The following is a 12,307-nucleotide window of genomic DNA, read 5'->3' on the forward strand; positions in this document are numbered from 1 at the left end:
TGGGTGATATCCAGGCCCTATCCATAGATCCACCCTTTTTTCACGTATACCAAGATAGGTTGATATTAAAACCAGACCCCTCATACCTGCCTAAGGGATCAACAAAATTCCATAGATCTCAGGAGATACTTCTCCCAACCTTTGAAGATCCCTCCACTCCAGAGGAGTGGAAATTCCACACTTTGGATGTTAGAAGAACTGTCTTAAAGTATATTGAGAGGTCCTGGAGCTGGAGGCAGTGTAGGGCTCGGTTCATATCTTTTCAGGGCTGTAAAAAAGGGTACGGAGTCACGAAGAGCACCATTTCCCGATGGATCAGGGATGCTATTCGCTTAGCCTACTCTGCGAAAAAGGAAGATCATCCGGAGAGCATCAGAGCACATTCCACTAGAGCAATGGGCAACCTCCTGGGCCGAGAGGGGAGACCTTCCAATTGAAACCATATGTAAGGCAGCAATTTGGTCAACACCTTCTACCTTCTATAATCACTATAGACTTGACTTTTCATCTACTTCTGACCTAAGCTTTGGCAGGACGGTCCTTGGCACGGTGGTCCCACCCAGGTGATGGTCTCTGGAATCTCTCCAGTGGGTGCTGTCGTGGCGAAGGGTAAAAAGCCGGATTACTTACCGATAATGCTCTTTTAATGAGTCCACGACAGCACCCGCTCACTTCCCTCCCTGCTAAAGATATCGATAATAAAGTGTAAAAATGAATAAGTGAAGTTTAGAGATGTAAAGACATTGCCAAATCCTTGGCGATCCTCCTGGTACTCTGAAATGCAAAACTGAGGAGGAAAGGTGGACCGCCCCTTTTATCTTCCTGTAGGGTTTCCTGTTCCAGATGGGGCGGATCCGATACCTCCAATGGGTGCTGTCGTGGACTCATTAAAAGAGCATTACTGGTAAGTAATCTGGCTTTTTATAGGTTAAAGTGCAAACTTGATCTTTTGTTGTAAGTGATTTTCAAAAATCCATAAATTGCAGGAAGAAGAAGAATAAAATAAATGGGTGTCACCCGCCTCCAAGTTGTGACTAGGGTCAATTCATGAGGTGTCAAGTTCTAAAAAAATAATCACGCTTTTTCTCCTGGTATTTGTTCCTTTTGTATATACAATGGTTTCTTTTTTTTTTTTTTTAACTTTGTTTCCAATTTAATTGTTTTTGTAAATTATTAATATTTTTTCCTTATAAAGCAGACCTATCATCACCTGTCACCATGCACCCAGGATACATTAAAGTTGAGATCCAGGACTTTAAAGAAAAAAAAAGCTAACTACCTGCTTGTTGTATTCATCGGCCGCTCTTCCTGTTGACAGGGCCAGACTACTGGTGTCATGCTGATTGATTGCTGGCTTGCCCCCCCCCCCCCGCTCGCTCTGTCAGCAGGAAGAGATTATGCTGCTCCCTTGATAGGGAGCAGCTGAATCTCCGGCAGGTGCCGTAAGTGACCGACGCAAGGTACAACAGACAGGTAGTTGCCTCTGTTAGCAACTACATGCCTTTTTTTTTTCCGAATGTCCCTGATATCCTTTTTAAAGAAGTCGTCCACAGCTAGAACAACTCCTTCTCATATCCCACACTTGGCCCTGATTAATAATAATAATAAAAAGCTTATACTCCCCTCCTGTGCTGGTTCTGTTCCCGCGGTGTCGGCACTTGCTCTCTCAAGGTCTCCCATGCGGTTGTTGTGATGCTGGCACCCAATCAGCGCTGGCATCACTGTCCCCACCTTCTGTCGAATTGAAGAGGAAGTCCGAGATCAACCTCTTCATGTTCAACCCGTAAAAAGGCGGAGACAGTGACACCAGCGCTGATTGGACGCCGGCGTGGTATGTCACAACAACAGCTCGGGATCCCCAGAGAGAATGAGTGCCGACACCGTGGGAGCCAGCAAAGGAGGGTTTTTTATTTAATCGGGATCAAACATTTAGATCATTAAGAGGTTGTCCACTACAAGGACCCTACTAACCCTCCTATGAACTTTTTTATTCCCTAATCATGTGTATATGTAGTGTCATGGTGTTTATATACTCACCTATTGCCATCTTCTCTGGTATCCAGTGCCGCTCTGCTCCTCCTCTGAGTGAAGTCACCACTCTTCAGACTCTGTCTCACTCTATGCTCTTATGTATAAGCCGGATATCTTTTACTATACAAGTCTATGGAGCCTCAATCTGACACTCCATAGGCTTACATTGTAAAAGTCATCTCCGGCTCACACACAGAGCACAGTGTAATCCAGAGAGTCTGAAGTGCAGTGACATTGTAAGATGTGGGGTAGGCTCCCAGGATACAGCGAAGCCGTGGACAAGGAAAGCAGTAAACACTAAATTTGTCAAATGAACTCAGACTGTTTACACTTGCAGCAAATAATAAAATGTGACAGATTAATTCATATACACACACGGTCAGAACTGACCGGGACCACTGTGCTGCGTCACTCAGTAGGCACGTAAAAGTTTACTATGTGTAAGGCAGTGACCCCTGTTACAGCTAGGGGATGCTGTATTGGGCTCCCCAGGACATGCATGCAGGCGTTTCATTTATTGTGATGGGGAAACAGTGACCGGCATGGTTGTATATGGCCGATATGTGTCACAGGGGTGGGTGGCCCTGTGATGGAAGTCTGGGCATGTTTTGCTCATTAGATCTACTGCTGAGGGTTTTTTCTATACATTGGGAGGCTTCCAGGTGACTTGGAGAGATGGATGGGTCCAGTCACCTGCATACCCACTCAAGGGGGTGTGTCTGAACACCCAAGATGAAGCCTGTGTGTGTGGCTGTGTGTTTAAGGCTCTGCAGTGAGGTCATGACCATGTGACCAGCCCATGTGATCCATACCTCACCTGTGGGTGTGGTTACGAGCTATATAATGTGACCAAGGTGGGTCACATGAGAGAGTGTATGTACCTGAATGATTCAGGGTGCAAGGTCCTGGAAGGTCTGTGTTGGAAGATCCTGGGAGGAGGATTGGATTCCTGGAGCACGTGGTGAGACCTTGGACCTGGAGGCTGATGTGTTGGGAGATCCTGGGAGTGGGATCGAAGCCCTGAATGGCACCCGGTGAGGCCCTGGACCTGGTGGCCTTGGTGTTGGATAAATGTCCTGAATAGCACCTGGACAGGCCACGTGTGTTTGCGGAGTCTGTGAAGGCACTGCGTTTGGGGGAGCTACCTTCCACCTGAGGATCTGGACTGTCGGTAGTGCACTGTACACAAGGACGGTGATCCCAGTTTGACAGCTTCCCCAGGAACCAGGACTGACAGGAGGTCAATCTGTGGAGCAAGAGCTCTTAAGAGGTAACACTGGTATGGGGAAAGAATTGTGTGCACTGGCAAAGGTCAGTTATTGAACTGTGCGGTCACCCGGTGACTGAAGAAAGTCAGGCGTGACTAGTGAATGCTTGGTAAAGCCTCTTGTGATAAAGTAATGGACTATGTGTAAGCCGGTGATGTGCAACCTGGCTTACGGTGCGGTTCATGGTGCTTAAATAAACTGTATAGACTGTTTTTGTGTGAAAATACCATGCCCGACTACGTTAATTCGCAACCAAGCGAGTGTTCCCCCAACACGTGCAGTGAGCGCTGCACTATATATCTCTATATATATAAAAATGATTGTATGTGTGTATCACCAACCAATCATGAAGCATCTTTCATTTCACGAGAGCTGTTCAAAAGTAGCTGAGCTGTGATTGGTTGCTATGACCAACAGTTTTCCCACTTGACAACACCTCAGCAGACACTGACATGGCTGGTAACATAAGCTCCCAGCTATTGTCTGCCCTCCTGAAAGGAGCGAGATCACATGACAGAAACGAATCCCCCCTCCCGTGCCCATATCCCCATCACACATCCTCCATCCCGTAGGCACATCTTCCCTCTTAAAGGGATCATTGGTATGGAAGTCAGAGCAAATCCATCCAGCGCTTTGGTACTGACCCCAGGGTCTCTTAAAGGCATCATTGGTATGGAATTTAGGGCAATTCCACTCTGCGTTTTGGTACTGTCCCCAGGCCTTTCTTAAAGGGATCTCTGGTATGGAAGTCAGGGCAAATCCATCCAGCGCTTTAATTCCGACCCCTGGCCTCTCTTAAAGGGATCCCCGTTATGGAAGTCAGGACAATTGCCTTCAAATGCTCTGGTACTGACCCCAGGCTTTCTTAAAGGGATCCCCGGTATGGAAGTTAGGGCAAATCCACTCAGTGCTCTGGTTCTGACCCAAGTCCCCTCTTAAAGGGATCCTTGGTACGGAAGTGAGGGAAAATCTACTCTGCGCTTTGGTACTAACCCCAGGCCTCTCTTAAAGGGATCTCCGGTATGGAAGTTAGGGTAAATCCCTCAGTGCTCTGATTCTCACCCCAGGCTTCTTGTTATGGAAGTCAGGGCAAATCCACTCAGTGCTCTGGTTCTGACGCCAGGCCTCTCTTAAAGGGATCCCCAGTATGGAAGTTCGGACCGTTCCACTCAGCGCTCTGGTTCTGACTCCAGGCTGACGGGATGATGTGGGATATTAGTGGTAGTAGTCCGGTGGTTCTGGCTGATGGGATGATGTGGGATATTAGTGGTAGTTATCCGGTAGCTCTGGCTGACGGGATGATGTGGGATATTAGGGCTATTAGTCCGGTAGCTGTGGCTGACCGGATGATGTGGGATATTATATTGAATGTGGCTATGCGGAATGGGTGGAGCTTTACACTCAGCTTTATATCTAATATATAAAGCTCAAAGTGTGTATGTATGTGTGTATGTCCGGGATAGGCATCCGCACCGTCGCAGCTACAGCCACAAAATTTGGCACAGGCCCACGTCTGTACCCCGAGAGTGTCCTAAGCTATGTTTTAACCTCGCGCGTTCCAATTCATCAAACAATTTTACCCCTATCTACATACTGGGGAAAAAGAGTGTGTGTGTCAAGCCCCGCCCCTCATTATGATGTCACAATGGTTGCCATGGCGACGCTGATGTCATCATAGGCTGCAAGCCCTGTCGCTCATTATGATGTCATAATGGTTGACTATGGAATGGAGGATGTGTGATGGGTATATGGGCACTGGACTATGGGATGGAGGATATGTATGACGGGTATATGGGCACGGGCCTATGGGATGGTGGATATGTATGACGGGTATATGGGCATGGGACTATGGGATGGAGGATGTGTGATGGGTATATGGGCACTGGACTATGGGATGGAGGATATGTATGACGGGTATATGGGCACGGGACTATGGGATGGACGATATGCATGACGGGTATATGGGCACGGGACTATGGGATGGAGGATGTGTGATGGGTATATGGGCACTGGACTATGGGATGGAGGATATGTATGACGGGTATATGGGCACGGGACTATGGGATGGCGGATATGTATGACGGGTATATGGGCACAGGACTATGGGATGGCGGATATGTATGATGGGTATATGGGCACTCGACTATGGGATGGCGAATATGTATGATGGGTATATGGGCATGAGACTATGGGATGGAGGATGTGTGATGGGTATATGGGCATGGGACTATGGGATGGAGGATGTATGCTGGGTATATGGGCACGGGACTATGGGATGGAGGATAATTATAATTTGTTATAACTAACCACAGTTAGTTACTATGCCCGGGCAGCGCCGGGATCTTCAGCTAGTATATAGATATAATCATTATAATTTGTTATAACTAACCGTAGTTAGTTACTATGCCCCGGCTGCACCGGGCTCTTCATCTAGTGTTACTATAATTTACCTAATAGTGCGGCTACCAAGCATTTACATGGAAAACTGGAACAATGAGATGAATGCCAGGGGCGGCCTATTGGTGCTGCAGCTCAGCAGCTTACAAACGTAACAAGATGATTCTAAACCCCCGAGGTAGAACCCAGTTGTGGAATTATACACAGTAGAGTTCACTTTAAGGGTCATGTAAGTGCAATGGGCTGCTCCTCGGATCACCTCTGTGTACTTCGGTAGATCCCCTTTAATACTGTAGTCTCTGGAAGTCGCCATTGGTTCAGTGAGCAGAGTCTGATAGGCACTGATGCATTCATGTGCCTGTATCTGCCTGTCTGAGCTTGGTGCCAGTTGTGCACCGTAATCCTTGTGGTGGGCCTGAGCTTAGGACTTAGCGACTTGTTTCTGGTCGCTGTGTCGTCGTAGAGATGAGCCCGTCTAGACGGCTGTTTAACCAAGGAATTACATGTTTCTAACCGGTGCGTTGTACCACAGCTGTCTTGCTGGAGGGCCCTCCAGATGTGTCACAGATGTTGGATCTTGGGGATTTCGGCTCTGCGGATGGCGCTCTATGGAGACGTCACACATCCTCCTCCTTCCAGATCACACCAAGCTTTTTCAAAATGGCCACCGAATCAACCCCTTCCTGTCAGGCACTTCCTCCCAATTGCTTGTACTGCCCCTGGCCTTTGTCTCTGTCTGGTTTTCACCATTCTGCAGTTAGCACCAGCAGGACAGTGTCCATTTAGCATAACCCCAGTCTCTGTCCACAGAATCGCCGTTCTTATTTCTCCTCACAAAACTGGGGTCACCACCTCAGAATCGCAATCCTGCACAAACCAGTGTAAGCCAGAGTCATCGTGCAGTTGTAGGGAAGGTGACCTGACGGACGGACTTGTCAGCAAGTAGGAAGGAGGGTTTGCACATTTTAGGCAGATAGCAGTTATGACAGTGGGGAAACAGCTAGGAAAGTGTAGGTGATGTGCAGTACCTGGGGTTGACCACAAGATGGCAGGGAGGAGTGTGAGTTCAGGACTTGACAGCAGCTTAGGGCTTTAGAAACCGTTGGTCATGGGAGGTGGAGTTACAGGGAATCGGGAAAGTTATAAATTTGACAGGAGGGTTCCAGGAAGGTCCAGTCCCCGGGAGGAGCTCAAGAGGAGAGGAGCTTGTGGCAAAGTAGGTGTTGTGAGGAAAGCTCAACCAGGGGACTGAGGAGAGAAGTCAGGGGGGTGGTTCTGACAAGAAGTACCGCAGTACAGACGAGGTCCCGAGGGGAAGCATACTGAATTTGACGACAGCTGACCAGTATAATTACTGTTGGTGTACAGGCCTAAGGCGGCCACAGTGACCAAACTGGCAGGAACGTCACTAAGCTGAGAAAGGGACGGTGTGTGTATCTACGTCCCAAGTGAAAGTACGGTGTGTGTGTGTGTACCGGGGCCTGGAAACGGAGGGTCGTGAAGGAATTGCGGTGTGTTGTCCGAGCAGTCAGTCGGACGGCGGAAAATAAACTTGGACCTGTTGTACCCGAAAACTGCCTCCATCTTGTGTTTGTACGTTACTGCGCGGTATACAGAGGGACCACCCCCCAGTCCGGCCCACTGATCCTGCACAGTTACAGGGGAAGCAGTGGCCTCCTGTGGCCGGTGATTAGTACTGCAGGCAATAATATTGTCAGTTCTATATTACTAACAAAATAGAACAGCAGCAAATTACATGCAAACGGTTAATGGTTGGTGAAAAAAAATGTAATGGGAGTGCTTCTCTAATAAGTTGAATTCTTAAGCCTGATAAATCTGTTTTACTTACTTTGAAAATCCATATCAGGATGGCTTTGTAATCTTTTTTAGTAGTTTAACCTTTGTCTTCACCCACCTAGTTTGATTAACAGCTCTTCAGTGTTCCTCCTCTCTGCTGCTCCTGAGATCTCACCTCTCAGTACAATCTGCAGCTGTCAGACAGGCTAGATGAGTAAAGACTGAATACACTTAGATTATTGAGCTCTCACTCTTTAGTTGGACTTCTAAAATACTCCTGGTAACATCAGGATTATACACTCATTCTTCTATGGATTTTCCAAGGAAGCACACCAGCCACATCAGGTATAAGAAATCTATTTAACAATGTATACAGTTAGAATTGAAGAATCTGGTGACAGATCTACTTTATTTTCTTGCTTTTTTTATGTTGATGGTGAAATGTTTAGCGAAATATGTTGAATTGTATAATGCCATGAAGGGGCGCTCAAGCTCCAATTAATTGCTGTTTTATTAGGCTGCAAGCCTTCCGTTTTTTATGATGATGTGGATGAGTGCAATATTTGGTTTTCCTCGGATGTCTCCTATGCTACCTCCTGTATTATCCCTATAATTCCCTATGTAGTTAGAAAGCCCTTATATTGGGGGCATCTACAGGAGGCCTCCGTGACGGTCGTGGTCCAAAGTATAGATAGAATTGAAAATTGACCTATGTTTTCCAGAACACATGAGTGAATGTGTAATAAAATTATACAGCCAGATACTTTATTTTTTTTTTTTACTTGCGTTATGTAGGTATAAAATTCAGTGCATACTAATGCTTTTCTCTTTCTTTAGGTAACCTATGAAGCTCATAAAGAATACTTGGCTAAAATGTACGAGGAGTATCAGAGGCAGGAAGAAGAGAACATCAAGAAGGGCAAGAAAGGAAATGTCAGCACCATATCTGGGCTTTCATCTCAAGCAGTAGCTGCCAAAGGTGGATTAGAAATTCGAGAAATTGATGATCTCTCCCAAAGTCAAAGTCCAGAAAGTGAGACTGATTATCCTGTCAATTCGGACGCTAGAGATCTTCTTATAGCAACTAAAATTTCTGACGATACAATCTCCAACACTGATAGGCCGTCTGGTGGAGTCCGAGTCGAGGTTCATGACCTTCTAGTGGACATCAAAGCTGAAAAGGTTGAAGCTACTGAGGTGAAGCTAGATGACTTGGATCTGTCTCCTGAGACTCTCGTCTCCGGAGAAAATGGTGCTCTAGTTGAAGTCGAGTCTTTACTGGATAACGTCTACAGTGCGGCTGTAGAAAAGCTCCAAAACAACGTTCATGACAGTGTTGGTATTATTAAGGAAACTGAAGAAAAAGATGGCCCATTGATCACTCTCGCTGATGAGAAAGACCAAACCACTTCTAACAATACCTCATTTCTTTTTGATAAAATGACGCATTCAGAAGACAAACTGTTGCCCGAACTGACTAGCGGTAACCATATAACCATTGGTAACGTCCAGGACGCTCACATCCATCTTGGCGTTACCGATGACCTTGGCTTATTGGCCCACATGACCAGCAGTGTTGATCTCAATTGCGCATCAGCTGTGATCGGGGACAAAGATTTTAAAATTCACACCACGGCTGATAGCCTGGGCAGCATTTCTGATAGAGAGTTGGCGTCTTCGTCCAAAAATCTAGAATATGCTCAGATGACCACCAGCAATTTAGAAATGGAGTCCTCTGGTACCAAAACCTTAGTGAATATGGATGCTGGTAGTACAGTGTCTGACACCGAGAGGTCTGATGATGGCCGTGACCTCGGGAAAGAGATCAAGAAAATACAGACTACTACAACCACCACTCAGGTATGTAATATTAATATTATTGATTTTTACAATCGATATTGTGTCCGCCTTGGGCTGGTGGTAATGCATATGGGACATCATCCATAATTCCCGGTGAAGTGGAAGATGACTCTTTCATGAATACCAGCACAGTCTTGACTGTGCTTCCACAATTTATCCTGGTGGGATTCACATTAACCTCCCCTCGCACAAACTTATTTTGTCCTACTAACCATATTAAAATAATTCCGCTTGAGTTATTCCCGCAGGTTCTTCTATGTCCGTGGGCTCAGATTCATAACGACCTCTTTGGATATACCAGTGCATCGTCTAAGCATATAATTTCACACACTGCTGCTATATTTGTTCGGCATGTCATTCAGTTAATCCCCATGAATAATATGATAATTCTCAATATCTGTTGCTGGAAAGTATCTAAAGATTTCGAGCTCGTGTGTTCTGTGTCTGTTTCTGTTCTGGAGGCTGATGTCCTCCATTTACAATGAACCAGTTGTATATTCAACGGTAATTTCTTACCCCCATAAGACGAGCTGATGATCGAACATTTAATCACATATGGTACTGTGTTTAGCTGTTTTATTACAGCTTGCCTCAGGCTGATACAAGACATTTATTGGTATTGTTTGGAGACCTATTTATGGGCAATACAATGGGTTCTCCTGATTTTTCACGTTCATCCAATAGTATCACACAAATGTTACACACGTGCTGTTATCTTGTGATTGATCTTCAGGAGTACACTGCTCCTTCGCCTCCCGGCTTCCTGATTGCTGGGAGCGGTGTGCTCCTGAAGATTGACAGCCTGGCCCAAACTGCGTGCTCTCCAGGGCTGCAAGCGGAGGCTGCTTTACTTTTGAAATATCAAAGAAACGCTCAGACTGTTAAAGGGAATCTGTCACCAGATATGTGCCACCCAGTATTACAGCAGCAGAGACCCTGATTCCAGTGATGTGTTACTTACTAGGTTGCCTAATGTAGTATTCATAAAGTCCCAGGGTATTATCGTTACAGGATTACTAACCCTGCTGCCATGTAGTCCTCCATATTTCTGATCCCTGAATAACATGGTGCCCACACTGATTGGCAGCTTTCTGCCTATGCACATTATAACAGATAGCTGCCAATCAGAGATGTGGGCGGGGTTCTACAGGGCTCAGCATTCAGAGAACTGCTAGATTTGCAGCAGATAAAATCATGATTGTATCAAAATAACAGCATTCAGACCAGTAAGTGACACATCACTGTAATCAGGGTCTCTGTCCCCATATTATGCTGCTGTCCTTAATAATAAAGCTCTTGCATGTTTCTCCTCGCAGAGCTTGCTTGTTTTCAGTGACGGCTGTCTTTATGCATGGCTTACTGTAAGCTGCACCGTTGAACTGCCCGTGTTTCTTCATACTTCTCCCAATAAAATGGACATGAAATGATTATCTGAATATCAGGTCATCGTTCTCTGACTTTTATGGTTATTTTAGAAAATTCAGTATGAAAAGATTAAAATCTCCAAGCAGTTTACTCTGGCGGGGCCGTCAGAAGTGAAGTGGTCTGAGAATCCCTCTAATAACACTAATAACACAGGGTTGGTGCAGTAGGCAGAGCCCAATGTCCAGTCTAGTGTGCAGATGAAAGGCTCTTTTCTGTGGCTCTTCTGTCATTTGTCCATCATTGCGTCGCGAGTCCGGAACCTCTTGTAGCTTTTCATAGAACTGAAGAGTGGCGGCAGTTGCCTGGCAACAGATTACATTCTCTCCTAACGACTACTGTCCTACTGATGGAGAATTACAAGTGCGGCCTGCAATGCATCAGTGACTGACACCTGCCTCCAGCATGGTCGTCTCGCCGCAGGCTCAGCCCTCTGCAAATGCTTATCATATTGCAATACTCTTTAGCAAAACTTGACAATGATAAATCTATGCTGATCGGGGGGATACGCAGCCTTTGAGTGGCATATTTTGGCTGCACCTCTACTAATATTTATCTACTTTTTTGCCCATCACATGTTTCAGTACTGATCATAAATCACTTTATTCCATTTTCAGTATGACTCTATTGAATTAATCTATTTTATGTTCAGCACATACTGTCTTCCAAAAATATAACCCTACTGTAACGCTCTGGCCCTTCACGCGATCGGCCGACAGTGATTTCCCCCATACACGTGCTCTAAATATGGAGAACGTGCACGCGGCTGCCAGGCGCCTCTGTGGGTCACTTATCTTCATTGAGAGCACAACTGGAAAATTTGAAGTCCAACATGTGACCCTTTTTTTTTCGATGAGAGCCAGGAGGCCCCCTTATACATTAGTTGGACCTCCAGTCCTACCAGAATTGCTTTGGGCACCTAATAGCTTTACACCTATCTCCGTCCCTTCTATGATTTTTGTGAAACCCGAACTGTCAATGAAGGCATTGGGGTAGGAGATTAATGTAAAACAAATAGATACCAAGGGTGCACCGAGCGGCTCTACAGGCTCCAATTGGTCGGCTTTTCAAGTCATAAAGGGAATCTGTCAGTAGGATCAACCCCACTAAGCCGTCTATAAGGGCACACAGGTCATAGGAAGCTAAATAAAATGATACCTTTATATCTGCCATTCAGTGTCTTATTACAGAGAAATCTTTTTCTTTTAGATATGTAAAATCACTGGTAACGCCCGCTTTCATTTATAATAATCTCTGGAGGCAGATTCTCACTGAGATCTATGCCCCGCCCATAGATCTTAACAGCTCATTCACGTATTAATAAAAAAAAATGTGGACTTCTCTGGAATAAGACACTAGATCGCAGATATCAAGAAATCATGCTATTCAGCTTCCTATGACCTGCATGCCCATATAGATGGCTTTAGGAGGGTTGGTCCTTCTGACAGTTTCCATTCAATAAGTGATGGCATATAGCTAGGATGTGTAGTCACCTGCTAATCATGGAGGTTCGAACTCCATCCGTTGGATAG

At 45.7% G+C, this 12,307-nt stretch overlaps 1 protein-coding gene across 6 annotated transcripts in view; it reads left to right on the top strand.

The window, feature by feature from the left end:
* The window catches only part of NBEA (neurobeachin), a 915,436-nt gene that overhangs the window by 338,476 nt on the left and 564,653 nt on the right, over positions 1-12,307 (top strand). For all 6 annotated transcript variants that reach the window (XM_073583206.1, XM_073583210.1, XM_073583208.1 and 3 more), the window contains exon 22: positions 8,331-9,353. In XM_073583206.1, coding sequence (XP_073439307.1) covers positions 8,331-9,353 — 1,023 coding nt within the window. The remainder of the gene's footprint in view (positions 1-8,330; positions 9,354-12,307) is intronic.

Source organism: Dendrobates tinctorius, unplaced genomic scaffold (assembly GCF_039654945.1).
Source record: "Dendrobates tinctorius isolate UK_male_01 unplaced genomic scaffold, ASM3965494v1 ptg000075l, whole genome shotgun sequence".
Taxonomy (NCBI): Eukaryota; Metazoa; Chordata; class Amphibia; order Anura; family Dendrobatidae; genus Dendrobates; species Dendrobates tinctorius.